Source organism: Salmo trutta, chromosome 18, assembly GCF_901001165.1.
Source record: "Salmo trutta chromosome 18, fSalTru1.1, whole genome shotgun sequence".
NCBI lineage: Eukaryota > Metazoa > Chordata > Actinopteri > Salmoniformes > Salmonidae > Salmo > Salmo trutta.
The window spans coordinates 49867618-49893981 of NC_042974.1; the positions used below are offsets into that span (position 1 = coordinate 49867618).

General features: G+C 40.7%; 1 protein-coding gene across 2 annotated transcripts in view; it reads left to right on the plus strand.

Moving 5' to 3' along the window:
* LOC115153446 (CUB and sushi domain-containing protein 1) overlaps positions 1-26364 on the plus strand; it is a 537637-nt gene that overhangs the window by 345521 nt on the left and 165752 nt on the right. For both annotated transcript variants that reach the window (XM_029698898.1, XM_029698899.1), the window contains exons 8-16: positions 1924-2005; positions 2412-2536; positions 5786-5907; positions 15472-15575; positions 15883-15995; positions 19689-19871; positions 20508-20834; positions 24077-24271; positions 26116-26254. In XM_029698898.1, the coding sequence (XP_029554758.1) occupies positions 1924-2005; positions 2412-2536; positions 5786-5907; positions 15472-15575; positions 15883-15995; positions 19689-19871; positions 20508-20834; positions 24077-24271; positions 26116-26254 (1390 nt within the window). The remainder of the gene's footprint in view (positions 1-1923; positions 2006-2411; positions 2537-5785; positions 5908-15471; positions 15576-15882; positions 15996-19688; positions 19872-20507; positions 20835-24076; positions 24272-26115; positions 26255-26364) is intronic.

The following is a 26364-nucleotide window of genomic DNA, read 5'->3' on the forward strand; positions in this document are numbered from 1 at the left end:
GAGCGAATTTACAAAGCACCAGAATGTCCATTGAGAACGCACAATGACTATACCATTTAGCTAAGCTAAGAATGACGGGAATAATAAAGTCAATAAACGTTAGGTAGTTAGATAGCTTATAGTTAATACACTGGCAAGTTTGATGTATATGTAGCCAACTAACGTTAGGTAGCGAGCTAACATACTGGTACATATTGCTGTGATTATATGCTAAGCGGTTCGTAAGGACAGCGTAGCTAACAAATTGTCAGCCAACATAACGTGTAAGGTAACTTATTTGAAAAGTCATTACTCTATTACATTGCTCAACATTTTTTTACATTTGTCATAATTAGTCAAAGCACTGAATTTTATCCGCTCTTGTTGTACTTTGGCTTCATATTTTCCGCCATTTCCTGAAGAATTGCATTATGGTCCCTACAGTACGGAAATAGTGTCCTCTGCATGTATACTTTCAGTACAACATCCGGGAACTTTTGGCATACTAACTATATCCATACTATGACTAATAAGCATGCTATATACTCAATTCACGTCGCAAATAGTACAGTAAGTGCGGTTAGTATGGGTATTCAAACACAGTGTTTGTTGTTTTTCTAGTGTACTGTGATCCTGCGGCTACTGTTTCTCAGTAAAGTATTTATGTTTATCCTTACCACTGATTCCTCGTCTGGTCTCTTCTCTGCACCTGGGTCCAACCTCACCACGTCACAAATACATATTTCATATCTGAATGCAACCCATACAAATGTTATGATGAAACATTGTACAGGCTGTTGTATTTCTATAGCTGTTGACTCACCTGTTCAATTATTTCATTTGAAGCAAAGCTTATAAACCAGTTCGATGTAATATAAAAATATATTGTTCCTTTAATAAATGCATCTATCCAACCATTATTCTGTAAATTGTATGACACATTTCTTACCTTAAACTTTTTACTTACATTTTGCTAACATACGCTAACATTAAGTAATGTGTATTATATTAGAATAGATAGAACACTATAAAAGTGTATTGGGGTATTGTCCAGTGGTGTTGTCGTGTTAGATGCAAGATTATTATGTGTAATGATTTGTCTCGGTCTGTGTTGTGGTCATTAGAGAGTTTTAACTTTTTATTTCAAGACATGTTTTACATGAAACAACGCCCAATGATCAATGCATTTTCCATTCCGAAAGCAATTTTTAGGCCAAATTGGCACCAAAAGTTTTAATTGACAATTTTACTACTAATGATCTAAGTTTGCAGTAACTGTGAGTGGACTCATCTTTGTATTATTTCATGGCATCTGAATTAATGGCAGCGATAGCGGAATATTTTTCTTTCATTGAGACTAATGGCGCATGATCTTGTTAGAACATGAAATTAGATTTATTGCTCTAATACTATAATTGTGAGGGTGCAGTTTGTCGCCGCTGTCTCTTGCTCCTGGCCCTGTGCTTCTAGTGTAATACCTTTCAAAATCTTGTCAGCACTTCTTATGGAGCATCGATATGGGCCTTTGTTAAAAGTATCCCAGCCTCTGTAGGAAATTCAACTTTTTTTTCTAACCATCAGTGTGTATGTTTTGTAGTGTCAATGAATGAATTAGTCATGAATATTATACAGTCAAGTTTATCACATTACTTTGATTATTAAAAATATATATATATATATATATATATATATATATATATATATATATATATATATATATATATATATATATATATATATATATATATACATATGTGTGTGTATATATATATATATATATATATATACATGTATTTTTTCCATACCTGCCCGGTATATACAGTACACTTGGGGTGCACCACTTTCATGGTATTATTTTATTATATCTGTCACTAGTATTTCAATAGGTTTTGTACCTCTTTTTCCTCACCACTCTGTATTCCACCTTTTATCCTCTTTCTGTAGTGAGCCAAGGGGGCATGGCAGCAGACATTTGTCCAGATCCTGGGATTCCAGAGAATGGAAAGAGGATGGGCTTTGACTTTCAGTGGGTGCCTTTTCTTCACTCTTATCAGGTTTGGCGTCAGTGTAATGGGAACTGTGTGGAACAGTTTTAATCAGTGCGAGCCCTGCTGTGTTGCATTTTTAAACCCCCACTGCTATACCATCACCATTAGTGACTGCAATTGCACCCCCTCAATAGGTGATAAGACCCTCTTAGAAAAGATGCCTTAATTCAACAAGGGTCATTACTTGTTTGTTAAGGAGGCAGACTTACTTATCACCATTAAAACACAGAAACTTGAGAATGGTAGGGAACTTGTACACAGACAAAAAAAAGTGATATTTAGAGGTAGGAAGTCTGTCACAGGCATAGAGGGGCCAGGGGTCGATGGTGAGCTCTGTGTGACAGGTCAGTCACTGACGGTCATTTGTCTCTCCAACTCCCATAGGGTCGGAGCCAGCATCCAGTTTTCCTGCGATGACAGCTATGTGCTTCAGGGATCAAAGAGCATCACTTGCCAGAGAGTGACAGAGACACTGGCCGCGTGGAGTGACCACAGGCCTATCTGCCGCAGTAAGTGTGAATGCATGCAGACCATTTTCCCATCCCAACACTTTCTGTTGGTACATTTTCACATCTCGTTAAGGGAGATGGGGGACATGCACCAATGGTGAGTAGGGTGTTCAATGGTGAGGGACTACAGTACAGAGAGAATTTTATTTTGAGGATGTAACTGCTACCTACTACCTCCCAGGTCAAAGACTTGAATGTTCTCTATTCTTCATATTACCATGGCTTTACCTGGAATTTACAAAGGCTATTCAAGATTCAATCCCCTTGATTTAAAAGCATTGAGACGTCTTCTCTCTGTCTTTATTGAGACTTGCAGTTGTTAGCCATCTGTGAGAGGCAGTAACTGCAAGCTGTCTTCCTTTGAAGTGTTAATAGCTGGGATGAATATCACATGAGCTCCCACAATTATTATGACTGCATGGTAGGCTTTTGTTAGCACATGTTGTGTACAAAAACAGAAAAGGTTTATTTTTACAAGTTTTTTTGTTGTTGTTGCTATATACACTATTTATCACCTTTGAAAATGTGATCCTGCTCTCAATGGGTTTCCCCTGACTAAATACAATTTATATATATATATATATATATATATATATATATATATATATATATATATATATATTTATATACACTGCTCAAAAAAATAAAGGGAACACTTAAACAACACAATGTAACTCCAAGTCAATCACACTTCTGTGAAATCAAACTGTCCACTTAGGAAGCAACACTGATTGACAATAAATTTCACATGCTGTTGTGCAAATGGAATAGACAACAGGTAGAAATTATAGGCAATTAGCAAGACACCCCCAATAAAGGAGTGGTTCTGCAGGTGGGGACCACAGACCACTTCTCAGTTCCTATGCTTCCTGGCTGATGTTTTGGTCACTTTTGAATGCTGGCGGTGCTTTCACTCTAGTGGTAGCATGAGACGGAGTCTACAACCCACACAAGTGGCTCAGGTAGTGCAGCTCATCCAGGATGGCACATCAATGCGAGCTGTGGCAAGAAGGTTTGCTGTGTCTGTCAGTGTAGTGTTCAGAGCATGGAGGCGCTACCAGGAGACAGGCCAGTACATCAGGAGACGTGGAGGAGGCCGTAGGAGGGCAACAACCCAGCAGCAGGACCGCTACCTCTGCCTTTGTGCAAGGAGGAGCAGGAGGAGCACTGCCAGAGCCCTGCAAAATGACCTCCAGCAGGCCACAAATGTGCATGTGTCTGCTCAAACGGTCAGAAACAGACTCCATGAGGGTGGTATGAGGGCCCGACGTCCACAGGTGGGGGTTGTGCTTACAGCCCAACACCGTGCAGGACATTTGGCATTTGCCAGAGAACACCAAGATTGGCAAATTCGCCACTGGCGCCCTGTGCTCTTCACAGATGAAAGCAGGTTCACACTGAGCACGTGACAGACGTGACAGAGTCTGGAGACGCCGTGGAGAACGTTCTGCTGCCTGCAACATCCTCCAGCATGACCGGTTTGGCGGTGGGTCAGTCATGGTGTGGGGTGGCATTTCTTTGGGGGCCGCACAGCCCTCCATGTGCTCACCAGAGGTAGCCTGACTGCCATTAGGTACCGAGATGAGATCCTCAGACCCCTTGTGAGACCATATGCTGGTGCGGTTGGTTCTAATGCAAGACAATGCTAGACCTCATGTGGCTGGAGTGTGTCAGCAGTTCCTGCAAGAGGAAGGCATTGATGCTATGGACTGGCCCGCCCGTTCCCCAGACCTGAATCCAATTGAGCACATCTGGGACATCATGTCTCACTCCATCCACAAACGCCACATTGCACCACAGACTGTCCAGGAGTTGGAGGATGCTTTAGTCCAGGTCTGGGAGGAGATCCCTCAGGAGACCATCCGCCACCTCATCAGGAGCATGCCAAGGCGTTGTAGGGAGGTCATACAGGCACGTGGAGGCCACACACACTACTGAGCCTCATTTTGACTTGTTTTAAGGACATTACATCAAAGTTGGATCAGCCTGTAGTGTGGTTTTCCACTTTAATTTTGAGTGTGACTCCAAATCCAGACCTCCATGGGTTGATAAATTGGATTTCCATTTATTATTTTTGTGTGATTTTGTTGTCAGCACATCCCTTTATTTTTTTGAGCAGTATATAATTGCTACATTTACTATCAATATACAATAAAAAATTGGTTTTCCAGATTGCATTTTGGCAACAAAAAAAATAGGAATGTAAATATTTGGTCGCAACTGAGACAACCTGGTTCAATTTGGGTCCCGAGCTGAGATCTGCAGAGTTCTAACTTTCAAAGCCATAGAGGACACAGGCCTCCAGATAACATAAATCAAAATGAAATGAGGCAGTATGTCAACCATCCAGAAGTAAGAGTAACCATGTTTGACAATTTCTTAGCACCATTCCAGGGAAGTACTGATTGATCCAGACACTTTTTGTCACAGCATCACCCAGTAAACCCTTTAAGAATAACACTCTACTACCCCCTCACCCCAAACCTCTCTCCGCTACCACCCCCTCCATGCGGAGCTAAGTAACAGGTAGAAGCCATTAAATGTGAAGTTACAAACCCTCCAGCTCAGAGATACACTGCTGCTCTTTTCTCTCCCGGATGGGCATGATCCCAGGTGATTATTTAGTTAATTATAGACTGTGGTTCCGACCTGTAAATGAAGAATGTGCTCGTTTTGCCATTTTTTTCCTACCGACTTTAGAACCCTCTGACACTTCGATAATTAACAGGCGCACAGCGTAGTCATCAGAGATTTCATAATTAATCATTTTCAGCTTCACCTCTTGATGATTTCACTCACCAATCCTCAGCTGTTGTGGAGAGGATAAAGTTTGAGTAATTAGGTGCTATTAAAAGGCACTGTTTTGTAAACAAGCATGTTGGCTTCCAGCCTTTCAGTGAAGGATACCACTGTAGAAAGATACCATTTAAGGTTGGATTCTCAGAAGGCTGGAATCCAACCTTAAGATTCCAGACACATTTTCTATGACGCAACACATGGAATCTCATTTTTGTAGAGAAAGTGTCCATCTTCTAACCTTGAATGCATTCCACGACTAACTGTTTTACAGAAAATGTACAGCAGTGTCAAGTCTATTTCTGGAGTTGGTTGAGGTTATTGCTTTACCATATGGCTCATCTTTCTCAGTGTGATTGTGGGATGTATATCACCTGTTGTATCGTTGCAATGTTGTTTCCAATGTAGCATCCATTTCATTTCTGACAGATGTATTTGATTTGATTTCAACAGCGAGAACGTGTGGCTCTAATTTAAGAGGACCAAAGGGCTTCATCACATCCCCTAATTACCCTGTTCAGTATGAAAATAATGCCCACTGTATCTGGGTCATAACAGCAGTGGACAATGGGAAGGTGAGTCAGATGTATTTTCTTCTTTCTTTCACTTTAACACGGTGAGTTATCAGCATTCATATATTTGCTAATGAATACCTCTGCAAGGTGAATGGTTCAACTTCAATCATTTAATTCATTTTTAGTAGTATTTTGCAAGTTGAGTATCAAGGCATTATCACATTGTTATGGATGCAGTCTGAGAGATTTTTTTACTCTAAATGAAGGGAAATATATTTTATTGTGACAGTGGCCCAATAGGACAGATCTTACGAAAGACAAAATGTTCTGTAATGCAAAATAGTATGTGAGGCATAAACCTTTAAATTATAACAAATATGTGGTATATTTACCCTGCATGATGCCAAACAACCCATGACTTCATTGGATGGCTTCACTGGAATTGTTAAGGAAACATTTCATTATCATGCATTGTTTTCTTTCAGCGATTAAACAATTTGTTTATACTTGGCATACTCCATGTTTATTTCATTTTCTTTGAATAATAAACTCCACAAGTTAATGGCAAGAATTAATTCAGTCACCTCAATATCAGAAAGGTTTCAAGAGCAGTATTGGAATCATGCTTGTGCAATGGATAAATATCTATTCCGTGGTGGGGGGGATCCAATCACAAAATCATGATTATGTTACCATATTAATGCAATGCCATTGTGTGCATTAGCGTGCAAATGGCATTAAACTCACTAAATGATCATAACAAATATGAGGCATATTAGCAGGGGAAAAAAATCTAATTTTATAAAGGGAGCCCACTTGAAAGTGTTCAATTAATGGTTTCTACTTGTCGTTTATATCCCTTGTGCAAGGTAGGGGTCAGAGCACTAAAGATAAAGCAAACAGTAATTAATATTTCCTGCTGTAAATTATGGATACTTCAAGAAAGACTGCCTTAAAGGAAATGGAACTCTTCAAAGTGATTGGAAATAAATAATTAGTCACTTGGCTGCACTTGGCCCCCCAAAAAGCCATATCACAACCTACAGTTGAAGTCGGAAGTTTACATACACTTACGTTGGAGTCATTAACTTGTTTTTCAACCACTCCACAAATATCTTGTTAACGAACTATAGTTTTGGCAAGTTGGTTAGGACATCTACTTTGTGCATGACACAAGTCATTTTTCCAACAATTGTTTACAGACAGATTATTTCACTTATAATTCACTGTATCACAATTCCAGTGGGTCAGAAGTTTACATACACTAAGTTGACTGTGCTTTTAAACAGCTTGGAAAATTCCAGAAAATTATGTCATGGCTTTAGAAGCTTCTGATAGGCTAATTGACATAATTTGAGTCAATTGGAGGTGTACCTGTGGATGTATTTCAAGGCCTTCCTTCAAACTCAGTGCTTCTTTGCTGGACATCATGGGAAAATCAAAAGAAATCAGCCAAGACACCCCCCCCCCCCAACAAATTGTAGACCTCCACAAGTCTGGTTCATCCTTGGGAGCAATTTCCAAATGCCTGAAGGTACAATGTTCATCTGCAAGTATAAACACCATGGGACCACTCAGCCGTCATACCACTCAGGAAGGAGATGCGTTCTGTCTCCTGGAGTTGAATGTACTTTGGTGCGAAAGTGCAAATCAATCCCAGAACAACAGCAAAGGGCCCTGTGAAGATGCTGGAGAAAACCGGTACAAAATTAAACAAGTCATATATCGACAGCAAGGAAGACGCCACTGCTTCAAAACCGCCATAAAAAAGCCAGACTATGGTTTGCAACTGCACATGGGGACAAAGATCGTACTTTTTGGAGAAATGTCCTCTGGTCTGATGAAACAAAAAAATAACTGTTTGGCCATAATGACCATCGTTATGTTTGGAGGAAAAAGGGGGAGGCTTGCAAGCCGAAGAACACCATCCCAACCGTGAAGCACAGGGGTGGCAGCATCATGTTGTGGGGGTGCTTTGCTGCAGGAGGGACTGGTGAACTTCACAAAATAGATGGCATCATGAGGCAGGAAAATTATGTGGATATATTGAAGCAACATCTCAAGACATCAGTCAGGAAGTTAAAGCTTGGTCGCAAAGGGGTCTTCCAAATGGACAATAACCCCAAGCATACTCCCAAAGTTGTGGCAAAATGGCTTAAGGACAACATAGTCAAGGTATTGGAGTGGCCATCACAAAGCCCTGACCTCAATCCAGTAGAAAATGTGTGTGCAGAACTGAAAAAGTGTGTGCGAGCAAGGAGGCCTACAAACCTGACTCAGTTACACCAGCTCTGTCAGGAGGAATGGGCCAGAATTTCACCCAACTTATTGTGGGAAGCTTGTGGAAGGCTACCTGAAACATTTGACCCAAGTTAAACAATTTAAAGGCAATGCTACCAAATACTAATTGAGTGTATGCAAACTTCCCACTGGGAATGTGATGAAAGAAATAAAAGTTGAAATAAATTATTCTCTCTACTATTATTCTGACATTTCACATTCTTAAAATGAAGTGGTGATCCTAACTGACCTAAGACAGGGCATTTTTACTAGGATTAAATGTCAGGAATTGTGAAACTGAGTTTAAATGTATTTGGCTAAGGTGTATGTAAACTTCCGACTTTAACTGTATGTGTTGTGATAATTGCATTGTTTGCTCTATAACCTGTTAATTCATATTCCTTGAAAAAACATGATATATGGGCCTAAAGGCAGAGACATTTAGAAGACATTTACATTTTACATTTAAGTCATTTAGCAGACGCTCTTATCCAGAGCGACTTACAAATTGGTGCATTCACCTTATGACACAGTGGCAGAATGAATTCAACAAGACCTTTGCTTTATCACAAAACCGGATAGCAACCTCTGTCCAGTGAAGTCCACAAAGTATATTGCATGTACAGTAAAGATAGTTACATGACCTACAGCATGGTCAAGCAAGTTAATGTTTCTGACATTTTCAGACCACTAAACAACTATTGATTTAGAACCACAGAGAGTTACCGCAAGTCCCAAAGAAAACAGGAGCTGCCTAACCTATTCCATCCTCCTTTCTTTCATGTTGACAAAGCAGTCTATCACTTTGTCACACAGTACATGCTTTTATTTTTCATTGTCCTAGGCTACCTGGCTAAAATGCTTGCTCTCTAGCCTAACTTCCATTCATGGGCTACTTAACATGAGTCTTCTACATCTAGCTACAGTACATATTGAACTTCCATCCTCTCAGGCCAGGGGCACAACAATGTATGGATTAATGGCTGGATCAGAATCGCTGTTATAATCATTGGCCAGTATGAAGATTTAAGTAAACCCACAAGTCCAAATCCCTATCTCCATCCATGGCTAATTTAGGAAAGTGCCAATTTTAGCTAGCTGGTCAGCTAGCCACCGGAGGACAACAACACAAATAGATGCAACAATTCAAGTTTTTCTGTCAATGACGTATACTCTCAATGGGATTTGATAGGAGTGACGCCAAATCCAAGCTGGCTTCCCTTGACACTTTTTTTTGGTGCGCCAGGACCATTCACAGTTGAGCTCGCTTAGTTTAGCTCAACTCTGATTGGCACATTTTTTTAATACTTTTTTTGTCAAGGGAGGCCAGATAGTCGCTGGCTTCCTTTGCCTTCAATGCTATAGTCGGCAACAATGCCATAATAATTTGGACCAGACAGCATCAGATAGATGGCCTACACATAGAGAGACAGAGGGGTGCTGTTTTGCTTGCTCGGATGCTTTCTCCTCTGAGATACATTCAGCCTCTTGCGACTGAAGGAAAATTGTGAAACAGAGAGAGGAAAGATACATTCATTTTTGTATTAGTCCAACTTTACAGTTGGCACTATGCATTAGGGCAGGTAGTGTTCTCCTGGCATCCGCCAAACCCAGATTCATCCGTTAGACTGCCAGATGGTTAGGCATGATTCATCACTCCAGAGAATGCATTTCCAGTGCTCCAGAGTCCAATGGCAGTGAGCTTAACACCACTCCAGTCAATGTTTAGCATTGCGCATGGTGATCTTAGGCTTGTGTGCAGCTGCTCAGCTGTGGAAACCCATTTCATGAAGCTCCCGATGAACAGTTCTTGTGCTGATGTTGCTTCCAGAGGCAGTTTTGGAACTCGGTAGTGAGTGGACAGAAAATGTGTACAAGCTATGCGCTTCATCACTCGGCAGTCCTGTTCTGTGTGGCCTACCACTTTGCGGCTGAGCCGTTGTTGCTCCTAGACATTTCCACTTCAACACTTGACAAACTGAATTATTGGAAAGGTGGCATCCTATGACGGTGCCATGTTGAAAGTCACTGAGCTCTTCAGTAAGGCCAATCAACTGCCAATGCTTGTCTATGGAGATTGCATGGCTGTGTGCTTGATTTTTTACACCTGTCAGCAATGGGTGTGGCTGAAATATCCGAATCCGCTCATTTGAAAGGGTGTCCACATGCTTTTGTATATATAGTGTATACATGGTCCTTAGAGGTTTTGATTCATTAAATGGGTTCCAAGTTGTCTTCCAATGGCTGGGGTTGTGTCAAATGTTCCTGTCTGTCTCCTGTGTAGACTGATAAGTTTGTTCCTTTTCTTTAAACCTATTCTCAATTAATTTTGCAGGTAGTATACGATAGAATTATCTTAAAGTAGTCTGTTTTGTAATAAAATTACTCTTCTGAAAGTTGTTTTTACCTATATTTATTGCAAGAAGCAAGTGCCCTTTTTAAATGACTTGCTGTGTAAGTCAAGTTTTCATTATTTCCTTCTCTAATTTGTGTCATGCCGTTATTCAAACATGAGCATTTATCTTGGTGGAAAACATGGGTTTTGAAAACAAACCAGTGAGTTTTTTAGAACACTTGGACGTCACTGACACAGTAGCTGTCATTCAGCTGTAATGAACGTCCATTCTGTGGCTTTTGTTGCTAGTTTGGGAAGATATGATACTCAAGATTTGTGCTTAGGAATTATGTTCTCCATCTAATTGGAAGAAGGATTGCTTTCAAAGTATGAGCAGGTCAGAGTATGAACAACCTCATAAAATGTTTCTTTCTTCCGATCTGTTCTCCAGCTAATATTTTCTGACATTAAGTGTTACAAGTAGTGCTGCCTCATCAGATCCCTAGTTGATTTGCGATCATAAGCCAACCATAATGTGTTACATTGATTACACAAGTGTATGTATAGGATAGGTCTAGATGTCCACAGTTCAATCAACTGTCCAGGTTCGGAAAATGCCCGCCAGTTGACCCTCTTTCAAGATAACACTGTTGTTTGTAGGGAATATTCCATCTTGTAAATTGCACCTCAAACGACTATGTTCATGTCTGGAGCAAGTTTTGATACATTTTGTGTATACAATAATTTGAATGTTTAACTCACAATCGGACTTCAATGTTATGCTCTAAACCGAGCTGTGTTTTTCCAGAGTCACCTGGCATACATCAGACTATGTTACCCCAAGGAGTATAATCCATTCAGTAATTAATATAGTCATTGACACATGAATATATTTACCCCCGATGTGTTTGTGTATGTAACTGGTTGACAGTATTTATAAACAAATAGTGTGATGTTTTTGACAAAACAATGTTGGGACACAAAATGGGCAAAATGGGCTAAATGCATAGGGACAGGTGTTCAAACCAGACATTGATTATTTTGGATGAGTTACAAAACATCAACAATCTCTACAAAGTCACAGGGAGGTTTTAAAAGCATTTCAGAAGTCTTATCAACAATTGAATACAAAACAGAACCATTGAACCAGTTGTCATGCCTTTCGGTTCTGAATAAAACAAAGGAATCAATAGTGCCCTAAATATTATCTACAGGCCACTTAAAGGAACAATCACCAAGATGTGCTGTCAGCATGCAATTGTGTTGATATAGACTATGAGCTCTCTTTTCTCCATTGCTAAGTCTTCTGTAAAAACCCTATTGGTTTTTGACAGGGTAATTTGAGAGGGTGGAAATGTAGACTTTTCATTTAAGATTGCCTTAAACCGCTTACTATGAAACAAAGTTTGACATTCCACACAGATTGCTTGTCCAAAAACTTCAGAGGTGCTCACAGTTGCGTAAAAACCAACAACATATATTTACCTCTATTGACGGTATATTATCCCAGAGACATAAGAGAAGGCTAGTAAAATGTCCCAACAGTACAGGTGTCACCTGATTCAATATATACTGTACATATGTTTATAGCACAGCTTTAGGGAGTTACCATGGACATGGATATTGTGGTGACACTGAGAAATTAAAGGCTCTCCATATTCTATTGTAATTGTAAATAGCAGGTCATTGTGTAATTGCTAATTTATTCTTAACCCTGTCCATCTCTCGGCTTGTATTTTGGCTTGTTCCAGTCATCATGACTTCATCACATTGCTACATGTATTTGGACGGTGTCTGTTTTTAATTATTATTAAAGCATAGGTCGGAATTCAATCTTAGCACACATTGGTTTTTGCAGTGCGATTTCTCTCAGGTGGCTTATGCTGTATTGGAGTTGTTATGCCAAAAAGATTGACATTTCATGGATATTGGATTGCCACAAAGCCACAATGATCCTTAGACAATGTATTGTTTTTGTGCGCTTTGAAGTGCAATGCATGACAATTGATATACAAACAGATGGTGCAGCAGTCTAATTAAACACACATTCATCAAATCTACATATATTAGTGTTAAGTTCCATTAAACTGTATATTATTCTTGGTTTAGTAGCCGTTGGTCATTGAGGGAAAATGTGTGTGTTAGATCTTGCCCCGAGCTATTGTTATCATTAATCTCTGCAATGTATTTTTTTTATATCTGAAGAGTTGAGAGTACAGTGTCTTCAGAAAGTATTCATACCACTTTACTTTTTCCACATTTTGTTGTTACAGCCTGAGATTTTGTCACTGATCTACACACAATTCCCCATCATGTCCAAGTGATTTTTTTTTTGCATATTTTTTTTGAAATTAATAAAAAGTGAAAATCTGAAATGTCTTCAGTCAATAAGTATTCAAGCCTAAAGCCTAAATAAATTCAGGACTAAAAATGTGCTTCACAAATCACATAAATTGCATGGACTTATTCTGTGTTCAATAATAGTGGTTAACATGATTTTTGAATGACTACCCCGTCTCTGTACCCCACACATACAATTATCTGTAAGTTTCCTCAATTGAGTAGTGAATTTCAAGCACAGATTCAACCACAAGGACCAGGGAGATTTTTCAATGCCTCACAAAGAAGCGCAGTGATTGGTAAATGTGTAGAAAAAAAGGCAGATGCTGAATATCCCTTTGAGCATGGTGAGGTTATAAATTAGTTCCATAAGGCACACAGGCTATACAGAAAATAACCACCCACAAACCCAAAGGAAAAAACAGGCTGCCTAAGTATGGCTTCCAATCAGAGACAACGAAAAACACCTGCCTCTGAATGGAAACCATACTCGGCCACGCTGGCACCGGACGAAGTGGGCTGTGCTGGGGTATGCGGCGCACCGTACCTGGAGCAGGCGTAGGATATCCTGGGCCCAGGATTCTCCCTGGAGGTCTGACACTTACAGCCAGCATAACCCGTCCTGGCTCAATGCTCACTCTAGCCCGGCAAGGGCGAAGCGCTGGCACAGGACGAACTGGGCTGTGCTGGGGAATGCAGGGTATCGTGCGTGGAGCAGGCGTGGGATATCCTGGGCCGAGGAGCCGCACTGGAGACCAGATACGCTGCGCCGGCGCACTTTTTCCTGGCTGCCGGCTAGCTGTCGCACGACAACGTTGCGGAGCCTGTATCGACCGCACCGGGCTCTGAGTGCTTATGAGCGACACAGTGCGCATACTTCCATGCTGCCTAGCTCCTCCCTCTGTGCATCTGCTCCGTCGTGCGCTCTCCACCAGTCCCTTTCTCTGGAATCCAGCGTCGTCATCCGCTCTTGACTACTCGACCGGCTCTGGTTTCCTCAATGGCTCCCTCCGTATAGCCCGGGAAGTTAGGGTTCAGGGTTCCCCCCTGACCTAGCAACACTCCCTTTATCCCCCCCAAAAATGTTTTGGGGGGCTGCCTGAATAGGAGGATACAACGTCTCGTACCTCCGTCGTTCCCTCTTTGCTTCCTCCAGCTCCTCCTTCGATTGCTGGTACTCCCCAGCCTGGCTCCATGGACCCTTGCCATCGAGGATCTCCTCCCAGGTCCATGACTCCAAATACTTTTCCTGCTGCTCCTTCTTCCGCTGCTTGGTCCTTCTTTGGTGGATGGTTCTGTCATAGGCGTCGATGAACGGTGACCAAAATGCAGCGGGTATAGTGCTCATCTTTCCTCTTTATTTGAAAGAACACTCAAAACAAAATAAACAGACGACGAAACAGTTCCATAAGGCACACAGGCTACACAGAAAATAACCACCCACAAACCCAAAGGAAAAAACAGGCTGCCTAAGTATGGCTTCCAATCAGAGACAACGAAAAACACCTGCCTCTGATTGGAAACCATACTCGGCCAAACATGGAAATAGAAAACTAGAACCAAAATCCCCTAGAACCCCCCCAAAAAAAACCACACAAAACAAACACCCCCTGCCACGCCCTGACCATACTACAATGACAAATTACCCTTTTACTGGTCAGGACGTGACAGGCATGGTGAGTTATCAGAGGCTCCTGAATAGTAAACTGGCTATCAGTGAACTTGTACTCAAGGGTTTAGGCTCTCACGTTGATCATTCACTTTGGGCCCTTTAGCTTGCTAATACACATTTCAGTGAGGATTGCCCAACCTACACAGGTAATATATTTCTGCTTAAAGTTTCAGATAAAAAAAATATGGATGGGAATAATGGTTATTTAATGGCCCAAATGAGAGAATTTTAGGATGTTGATAATGGGTTTGTCCTAATTAAGCTTTATTTCTTCCCTTCAAGCAATCTCTGCTGAAATCCAATTTTCTTTTAATTGCCTTTCATCCTGTACAGGCATCAAATGTGGAGGCATCTTTTTTTTCTCAATGCTTTGTTTGTGCCCAGGCATTGCAAATACTTGAACTGCTCTTTTGCATTTCATAATTTCATTGCCACCCCAAAATAATTTGTAAATTTATTTCATGGTTTCATTTTTTCAGCTTCCCTGGTAGCAGTGGCAGGGTTGCTTTTTACACATACTATGCAATGATAATCAGTCATAACAGCACTCCCATAAGACGTGTTTGAAATGATAGAGCTTCAGCAGCTGAAATGTTGCTGTCTTTTGCAGCTCTAATATGAATAAGCTATGTTTTGCCATGGTGCATACCAAAGAGTACCATGATGTTTTTATACATTACATGCTAAAAGACTCTTTATTATTGTATGGGATCTATGGTTATAATTCAATTATATTTTTGATGCAAAACCACACATATCTTAAATATTTGTTTAAATCACAACCACAGTTGACACAGATATGGATTGTTTACTTTTTGCATGATTTGAAAGGCAATTTGTTATGATTGAATTCCGACCCAAGGCTTTTAATTTATACAATTTCTAGGAAAATAAAGCAAACGAAGCATTGTATAAATAGTACAATTGCAAAATTGTTTATGGCCATGCTATCGCGGCTGTCCTTGAACCAATGGAACATTTATCCTTTTTTGAGCAGGTTATTAAGCTTGCCTTTGAGGAGTTTGATCTTGAGAGAGGATATGACACGCTAACAGTGGGGGACGGAGGGAAAATCGGCGATGCCAGGAGAGTGCTCTATGTGTGAGTACTCTGCAGATGCTCTGAATTTATCATTTACTATCTCGGACTATCCCTCCAGCATTCTCTGTAGGATTTTTTAAGTTGCACAGAGCTACTACTGCATGCTCTAGTCTACACAGATGAAATAGGACAATGCATTGTGCATTTATTCAGATAATACATTGAACATAATTGTCATATAATTAATACACATTTACCTCTTACTTGAAAATACTGGTCAAAGCTTTTGGAGCATAAAAACAATAAATTGAGCTTCTGATGTGAGTAAGAGACAATGGATCATTGAGTTCCATGTGATGTGTTTCAGGCTGACAGGGTCCAGTGTTCCTGACCTGATAGTCAGTATGAGCAACCAGATGTGGCTCCATCTCCAGTCTGATGACACCATCGGGTCCCAAGGGTTCAAAGCCCTATATGAAGGTATGCTTCCCATTCTCTTTGAGAACATATTCAATGGTCTGCCAAAAAAATGGATTTGGTCTGGATTTAAACCCTGTACATTTCCCATTTCATGTTGAGGTCATGCTTATTTGAGTCTCATAGTTGGTGCCACTTTTCCACATACATAAAATCTGATATGTAAGATATGTGTTGGTCTGCCCAGGATGTCCTTTTGACTAGGCAACTATATGTGCATTTATTTACACCCTGTAGAATGTTCACTGTATGCCTAGCCAAGTCATCAATTCTATAGATTCAGCGAAAGATTAAAGCAAATGGGTCAGCATATGTGCTCGACACAGACACTGATATGTTAGAGTTATCCAAATGAAATGCACTGGCTGGTTTTGGATAGGCTACCAAATAACATCAAAGCAAAGTTCTATGAAAATGTATAAGCATCTGTTTCAATAAACACTAATGTGCAGAATTTGCTTCCACCAGCATAAACGGTAATTCATTTCCAGTATCAGATGGTCGGTCTAATTCCTTCCAACTGATGAATAGCAATGAACTTGCACTAATAAGTCATGTGTTGACTGGGCACAGTGTGCCACTCTGGCAAAGTCAAACCCACATTAAAGTAGTGTCATGCTGTGAGAGCAGAAGAGATTTGCGTTGCTGATACATACTGTGGGGACGGTTTGCTTTGGAAGATGCTTTCCATTCAACTCAACTTCTAGGTGGAAGTACAGTTTACTTAGGCCCCTATTCAATAAAATATTTTGTGTGGAAACATTGTACAGAAATTCTGTCACCACCATCAACTTTCCATTTAGACATTTATGAAGATATTACAATCATGGCCAACAGTTTTGAGAATGACACAAATATACATTTTTACAAAGTCTGCTGCCTCAGTTTGTATGATGGCAATTTGCATATACTCCAGAATGTTATGAAGAGTGATCAGATGAATTGCAATTAATTGCAAAGTCCCTTTTTGCCATGCAAATGAACTGAATCCCCCCAAAACATTTCCACTGCATTTCAGCCCTGGCACAAAAGGACCAGCTGACATCATGTCAGTGATTCTCTCGTTAACACAGGTGTGAGTGTTGACGAGGACAAGGCTGGAGATCACTCTGTCATGCTGATTGAGTTCGAATAACAGACTGGAAGCTTCAAAAGGAGGGTGGTGCTTGGAATAATTGTTCTTCTTCTGTCAACCATGGTTACCTGCAAGGAAACACGTGCCGTTGTAACGGTTGTCGTTGAAATGAGACCAAGGTGCAGCGGAGGATGTGTTCATCTTGAAAGGTTTTATTGACCAAATGAACACTATACAAAAAAGAAACCAAAAGAACGACCAGCCCCAGTTCTGTCAGGAACAAACTCTAAACAGAAAACATTCACCCACAAACCCCAAAGGAAAAACAGGCTGCCTATGTATGACTCTCAATCAGCAACAACAATCTACACCTGTTCCTGATTGAGAGCCATACACGGCCGAAACAAAGAAAACCACCAACATAGAAAAAGAAACCTAGAACGCCCACCCATGTCACACCCTGGCCTAACAGGGCGGATTGCAGAGGTCTTGAAAAAGAAGGGTCAACACTGCAAATATTGACTCTTTGCATCAACTTCATGTAATTGTCAATAAAAGCCTTTGACACTTATGAAATGCTTGTAATTATACTTCAGTATTCCATAGTAACATCTGACAAAATATCTAAAGACACTGAAGCAGCAAACTTTGTAGAAATGAATATTTGTGTCATTCTCAAAACTTTTGGCTACGACTGTACAATTACCCCTTCAAACACAAGTCTCAACCCTTTCTTTATATGGCCACACTGACAGTTTGCACAATTGACAGCTCAACAAAATGCATAACCCTGCACAATGACACCACCTCAATGTCACACTAGTGCCTACTGTCCAGGTACCATGTTTGACAGCAAAACCACTGAATATAAGTGGCGGGACTTGTTCTTAGGGGGCTCCGTACAGTAGGTGTCCATGTCTACTGTATATATAATCTGGGGGAGTATTCAGTCAGCCTTGTTCACCTGTAGTATGCATCATATAATTACATCTGTGTGAGAAAGGTTGGAAACACCAAGTGATACCTACATTTGAACTATTTGAAACATTCACAACCCATAAGTAATTGCTTGTGTAAATGATGAAGCAACATATATCAGTCAGAGGGAAGAGAATCATGGTATCCCGATAAGATATACTAATAAAAAATATATGTTGTAAAGACTGTCTATAGATACATATAAATCACTAAATTGCCACATATAATGATGAACGTTAAGGATTAAGTATTCGAATAATTGCATAATACCATCAAACTCACTTTGCAAGTAGGTAAGCATTTTTAGGCAGAGGCTCCTAGTAAATACTGTAGTTTACCCATAACCTGTACTTGATTTCCTTCTTTAATTCCATCCTGTAGCACATTCTATGTGCATATTTCTTATTTATTCTGTGACATGATTCCGATTTTCTGTCATACAACAGGGCTCATTGTGTAGGCTCATTGTGAGAAAATGTATTTTGAGGGATGTCTCACAAGGCGGCTGTATAAGAGGGAGGAAAATTGTGTTTTTGTTGTCGTGCATTTCCAGACACATTACAATGCGAGAACAGAGCCAAGTAAACCCGTTGCTATGGAAAATGGAAACAATGAGCTTCATTCACTGAGCTTTATTCGGTGGAACTGCAGTCTCTTTTATATATATTTTTTTTACATGCAGTATATATCCCAGAAAACTTGACACAGAGAGAGCATAAAGATAAATTACAAACATTTCTCTGTTATTTGTGGGCATTGATATGATGCTTTGAGTTGTTCATGACATCTCTGAAATATTTGCATTAACTCTGAAACAGACCACTGTGTACCTCAATGGCATATATTTTGATGTTATCTCCTGCTTACCATTTCTTCAATGTTTGAAATTTCACCCACAATATGCATGTAAATGGTAGACATGTCCAAGACAGCTGATTTGACTCCCAGCTCATCATAATTTAGGTTATTGGACAATAAATTCAGCGATGGACAGCCACTTGAGGCATTTTTACATATTAGTGTTTAAGAGCATGGTAAATCCTTAGTAAGACAGTTTACATCTCAATCACAGTTGCGATCAGGCTGATATGCCCTTAACCTGAATGTGGAGCCTACGCATAGATCCCTCAACTAATTGCTCTTGGCAGCTCCAAAGGTATTTAACCGGCACTTAACATCTCACAAAGGTTGTTGAATGTGCTGCTGGAATTAAACTCATCCCCTGTAGATTATTGCTCAGCTGGGCCAGTGGAGCGATAGCTACTGAGCTGACATGCTGGTTGTTAACACAAAAAATGAACTCTTCCAGAACGTCATTCATTTGTCACTGTCATTTTACTCCTGCTAGAAAATACTGCCTCCACCTGAACTTGTAGAGGAGATAGACAACAGTTGGCATGCCAGTATATTGCTCTCGCTGTCTTGTTCTCTATTGGATTATATTGATGGTTCTAAAATGATTATACTTGTGTAAGGAATGTTGTGTTAGAGGAAAGCTGTCATGTTATGTTTTGAGGATCTGAAGATTGCTCAGTGGATATCAGTTTTAGGACATTCAAACCTAAGAGCAACTAACCAGATGTCCGTAGGTATTGAAACCATTGAATGAACTTGAACATGGTAACACTTGCATATTTTTACAGAAATCGACAAAGGAGGGTGTGGGGATCCTGGCATCCCGGCCTACGGCAGAAGATCGGGGGAGCGGTTTTTACATGGCGACATGCTGACGTTCGAGTGTCAGGCGGCCTTTGAGTTGGTCGGCGAGAGAACAATATCTTGCCAGCAAAACAACCAGTGGTCTGGAAACAAACCCAGCTGCGTGTGTAAGATGCCATTTCAAAATGTATGACTTTAATTTACAGCACTCTCATTTAGATTGATCCATCTGATACACCTACATAGTCCCAACAGTCCGAAGGAATGTGGTATGACTATACCCCCTGACACATGTAAAGCTGTCATCATTGCTTGGTCAACACTCCCCGCTGTCCATTCTGGAGCTATACCATTCAAAGATCATTACTCCTGTCATTTAGACATTGCTCACTGAGCTTAGTATTTACAGTTTCTATACAGAGGTCTTGAGTTTTTTTTTTTTTAAAGTAAGAGCTGCTGTTGCAGGTAAGCCTGTATTGTTAGTTAGTAGAGTTCAATATTTTCAGTTCACCCTCCCCAGTTCACCCTCCCTCTGGCATGAAGGCTGACACCAGGGTTAAGCAGCTATACAGCCAAGGGCAGGCAGCTCTTGTTTGATAGCCTCTCTACTGTCATGACACTGGGTTATATTATTCCACCTGGTGCAGTGAATGGAATGAAGAATTCAAAGGAAAGCATGTATCCCACCCATTTCAAACAAAATGTCTTCAGTGATGTCTTATAAAAGAGATAATTTATCTTACTGTGTGCTTCATCAAAGCATGATGGCAGATCTGTGTGTGTGCCCCTATCTATTTTTGCAGTTTCCTGCTTCTTCAATTTCACCACCCCATCAGGAATAATCCTCTCCCCCAACTACCCTGAGGAGTATGGGAACAACATGAACTGTGTGTGGCTCATTATCGCAGAGCCAGGGAGCAGGATTCATCTCATTTTCAGCGACTTTGAGGTAGAGCCCCAGTTTGACTACCTCATTGTGAAAGACGATGGGATGTCGGAGCCCACCACATTTGGCACATTCTCCGGGAAGGACGTACCCTCTCAGATAGCCAGCAATGGACACATCATGCGCCTGGAGTTCCAGACTGACCACTCCAACACTGGGAAAGGATTTAACATCACTTATACAAGTAAATGGCCCTTCCTTCTAAAGATATTTGCGATTTAGCTATATTTTGATGACCCATGGCCTTCACAATGTCTTCTGTTATGCAATTCAGAACTACCTGTAGCACAAATACTGAGTCAAGGGGTCTCTATAGTATCTCTTCATATGTGTTCAGTCAAATGCTAAGTCAGGTATACTCTTACAAGGGAAGTTACGAATCAGAATTATTTACAAAGCAAATAAGTTTTTAAAATTCTGTCTTCAATTAGAGGATCCCTGTCTGAGAATGGAGACTCATTAGCTGGAAGTGGGTGGGACCGTTCTATTTAAGAATTTGTAGGGCCATACAATACATTTCCCTGTGTAGACAAATCTATCTTTTCCCTGTAATTAAAACCAGCCACATCCCATTTCAATTATTATTAATTATATTATATGTGATTAACTGGTCAAGATATTGGTCAAGAAGTAATGCATCCCTTTTCCTACTTACTTACCCATGAATTCAATGAAAGGATTTCACACAGATGACATTATGACAAATGAAATTCAAATTTCGCCCTTTTCTCTCAATACTACACCGTTTAAAGGGGCCTTGGGAATGTTTGTAATTTTAATAATTTACAATCCTAACATTTTAATGCATATTTTAATGTAAATGTGTGTACCAGTTGGCCTCCAACATTTTGTATCTGTAAACACGAGATAAGAAAAACAATAATACTGCAAGGCAATTCCGAACCTTGAAGGTAAACATGATATATTTTCCCTTTTTTGCTGATAATTTAGAGACATTATCAGGAAACAGCAATGGTAGAGGTGTGTTCATGTCCTCTGCCTCGAAATAGACACACTCTGTAGCAGAAAAATATTGAACTGATCCAGCTGTACCCAGTGTTAATGGAATTATGCTTGTACCACACTGAGCTGAAATTAGGTCTGAGTATTGCTGTCCCCAGTTCCTGTTTGCTATCTCTAGGACACATTCTCTTCTTGAACTCTCGGCCGGGGAGACTATGCAGAGACATGTCTCTCCTCCGCAGCTCCTGGATTTATTTGATGGGAGAGTAACAGAGGCAGGCTGCAGTGGTCGGAAAGGTTAATGAAATAGAGGAGGATGTTGTTACCGTTTTTATCTCGCTTATGCATCTGCATCCAGGGGCATCATGCACCCCGAAAATCTGAGGGGTCACAAAGTATGTGAGGATGGCTGGGGGGGTGGTCCGGAGGGGGGCTATTCATTTTTCAAACACCTGAAATAGCATTTTCCTACAATCTAGAGCCAGAATCATTATGCTTAATTATATGTAAAAAAATATATAATTTTTTCTTCTGCAAATCTAAGCATACCTCTTGAGCTGTCTGTATCCTCCTGACTGGTGTTTTTTTATAAAGAAACTAAATATGCTTCTCTGCATCTCTGCTAAAATCTGGGGAAAAGATAGAAAAGAATGTGAGTCTTATTCGGTACATTAAGTTATTGCTTTCTTATTTAAAGTCTACCAACCTTGCCAGCAGGCATACCAGCTAAGATAGTTAGACAAGCTAGCTACGCTAACTTGATTGATAGCCTGAAATGGCTTCTTGGTAGCTAGTTATGACATTGGGAGATTGGGAACCTATCTGGGCCATCTAAAGCCAACTTTAGGCTAGTAATATTACCAACAAAAAAAGCTAGCATAATTTACAAAAAATCTGATGGGGCACATGCCCCTGTGCCTCCTGTGGGCATGACACCTCTGCCTGCACCCGCTGGACTCTCCTGTCACGATTGGAGAGTGACTAAGACAGGGAGTTGTTTTTGGCGGGAGGTGTCAGCCATGTGATGGGGATGGCGGGGGAGCCTGTGGTGTGGCAACTCAATAGCTCTATAGAACTGGTGTCACCGTGTTAGGAGGAGAGGGACATGTCTTCCAATCTGGCATGGGAAGTGACTATCAGCGAGCAGGCGTGGATTGACAATGAGGCAGAGAAATGGACATGTTGCCTTCATGGCATCAGTCTTCGCCACTGTGCTGTGTTCATGTTGTTGCCTGATTAGCACCTATTCTCAATTACTAAATAATTAACTTTTTTAGGATAGGGGGCAGCATTCGGAATTTTGGATGAAAAGCGTGCCCAAGGTAAACAACTGCTACTCAGGCCCAGAAGCTAGGATATGCATATAATTGGTATATTTCGATAGAAAACGCTAAAGTTTCTAAAACTGTTAAAATTATGTCTGCGTATAACAGAACTTATTTGGTAGGCGAAACCCCGAGGACAAACCATCCAGGATTTTTTTGTTTGTTGAGGTGACAGTGTTTTCAATGGGTTTTCTATGTGGATCTAGATTTCTAAGGCACTTGCTTGCAGTTCCTATCGCTTCCACTGGATGTCAACAGTCTTTAGAAATTGGTTGATGTTTTGCTTTTGAGTAATGAAGAAGTATGGCTGTTCAGAACGAGGGTCAAGTCTAGTGTACTGTTGTGGTTGGGGGGCGCAACCTGAAAGCTCGCTCCACTTTGTTTTTGTCTGGTATTGAACACAGTTTATCCCGTCTTAAATTTGATTGATTATTTACGTTACAAAATACCTAAAGTTGTATTAGGAAAGTTGTTTGAAATGTTTGGATCAAGATTACAGGTAACTTATTAGATATTTTGTTGTCATGTTGCGTGAGTTGGAACTGGTGTTTTTCTGAATCAAGCGCACCAAAAAAATTGACATTTTGGAGATATAACGACAGAATTTATCGAACAAAAGGACCATTTATGATGTTTATGGGACATATTGGAGTGCCAACAGAAGAAGATCTTCAAAGGCAAGGCATGAATTATATCGTTATTTCTGAGTTTTGTGTCGCGCCTGGCCGGTTGAATTATGATTGTTATGTGTTTGTTTGATGGGGTGCTGTCCTTAGATAATAGCATGGTTTGCTTTCACCGTAAAGCCTTTTTGAAATCTGACACGGTGGCTAGATTAACAAGAAGTTAAGCTTTAATTTGCTGTATTGCACTTGTGAATTAATGAAAGTTAAATATTTCGAATAATTTTTGGGAATTTCGCGCTCTGCCATTTCACCAGATGGTGTTGAAACGTTCTGCTAGCAGAACCCCTAGCCGTAAATTAACCAGGTTATCATCTCGTTCTCTGGGATAAGACACATGAGTTAAATGTGGCACCGAATCCAGTTTGATATCTTCTTATTGATTAAAAAACAATAGTACAGAAAAGACTGAAATCACTGAAAAACACTGAAACCAGTTTTATTTTCCTCTCTAGCATTTGGTCAGAATGAATGCCACGACCCCGGCATCCCTGTCAATGGCCAGCGGAATGGGGAGCACTTCTTGTTGGGGAGCTCTGTGCTCTTCACATGTGATGAAGGCTTCATCAAAACCCATGGGTCTGAGTCCATAACCTGCATCATTCAGGATGGAAACGTAGTGTGGAATGCAGCAGTTCCTCGGTGTGAAGGTACTGTGTAATGTTGCACAATAATCCATATAATCCAATAAGTATCCAGTGGAATCTGCCAATGTCATCCTGACTCCCTTGGATTGGAGTGGGTGGGCACTGGGCATATCATTGTTGTCATTTGGTGAAACATTGTAGAGCCACTGAAAGTATGCTACAATTGTACAAGTAGCAAAGTATACCCAGTCTACAGTTGTGGCCAAAAGTTTTGAGAATGACACAAATATTAATTATCACAAAGTCTGCTGCCTCAGTTTGTATGATGGCAATTTGCATATACTCCAGAATGTTATGAAGAGTGATCAGATGAATTGCAATTAATTGCAAAGTCCCTCTTTGCCATGCAAATGAACTGAATCACCCAAAAACATTTCCACTGCATTTCAGCCCTGCCACAAAAGGACCAGCTGACATCAAACCAGGGATTCTCTTAATACAGGTGTGAGTGTTGACGAGGACAAGGCTGGAGATCACTCTGTCATGCTGATTGAGTTCGAAATAACAGACTGGAAGATTCAAAAGTAGGGTGGTGCTTGGAATCATTGTTCTTCCTCTGTCAACCATGGTTACCTGCAAGGAAACACGTGCCGTCATCATTGCTTTGCACAAAAAGGGCTTCACAGGCAAGGATATTGCTGCCAGTAAGATTGCACCTCAATCAACCATTAATCGGACCATCAAGAACTTTAAGAAGAGCGGTTAAATTGTTGTGAAGAAGGCTTCAGGGCGCCCAAGAAAGTCCTTTGAGCGCCAGGACCGTCTCCTAAAGTTGATTCAACTGCGGGATCGGGGCAGCACCAATACAGAGCTTGCTCAGGAATGGCAGCAGGCAGGTGTGAGTGCATCTGCACGCACAGTGAGGCAAAGACTTTTGGAGGATGGCCTGGTGTCAAGAAGGGCAGCAAAGAAGCCACTTATCTCCAGGAAAAACATCAGGGACAGACTGATATTCTGCAAAAGGTACAGGGATTGGACTGCTGAGGACTGGGGTAAAGTCATTTTCTCTGATAAATCCCCTTTCCGATTGTTTGGGGCATCCGGAAAAAAAGCTTGTCCGGAGAAGACAAGGTGAGTGCTACCATCAGTCCTGTGTCATGCCAACAGTAAAGCATCCTGAGACCATTCATGTGTGGGGTTGCTTCTCAACCAAGGGAGTGGGCTCACTCACAATTTTGCCTAAGAACACAGCCATGAATAAAGAATGGTACCAACACATCCTCCGAGAACAACTTCTCCCAACCATCCAGGAACAGTTTGGTGACGAACAATGCCTTTTCCAGCATGATGGAGCACCTTGCCATAAGGCAAAAGTGGTAACTAAGTGGCTTGGGGAACAAAACATCGATATTTTGTGTCCATGGCCAGGAAACTCCCCAGACCTTAATCCCATTGAGAACTTGTGGTCAATTCTCAAGAGGCGGGTGGACAAACAAAAACCCACAAATTCTGACAAACTCCAAGCATTTATTATGCAATAATGGGCTGCCATCTGTCAGAATGTGGCCCAGAAGTTAATTGACAGCATGCCAGGGCGGATTGCAGAGGTCTTGAAAAAGAAGGGTCAACACTGCAAATATTGACTCTGCATCAACTTCATGTAATTGTCAATAAAAGCTTTTGAAACTTATGAATTGTTTGTAATTATACTTCAGTATTCCATAGTAACATCTGACAAAAATATCTAAAGACACTGAAGCAGCAAACTTTGTAGAAATTAATATTTGTGTCATTCTCAAAACTTTTGGCCACGACTGGATACTGTTACATTTTGCATACTGTTGCATATAGACTTGTAAGCTCTCTATGTCAGAACCTTGCCACTAAGATCATACTTTTCCCTCTAGCACCTTGTGGGGGACATTTAACAGCTCCAACCGGAGTTCTGCTGTCCCCTGGTTGGCCGGGATACTACAAAGATTCTTTGAACTGTGAATGGGTTATTGAAGCCAGAAAAGATCACGCCATCAAGATATCCTTTGACAGGTTTTCCTATTTTGTTTAGAATTGATATTGTCCTTGATGCAGCTATTTCAATTTCACACAATCATTCAGTTTGAGATAATCTGCCATGATTGGCTACAGAAAATTGCCTG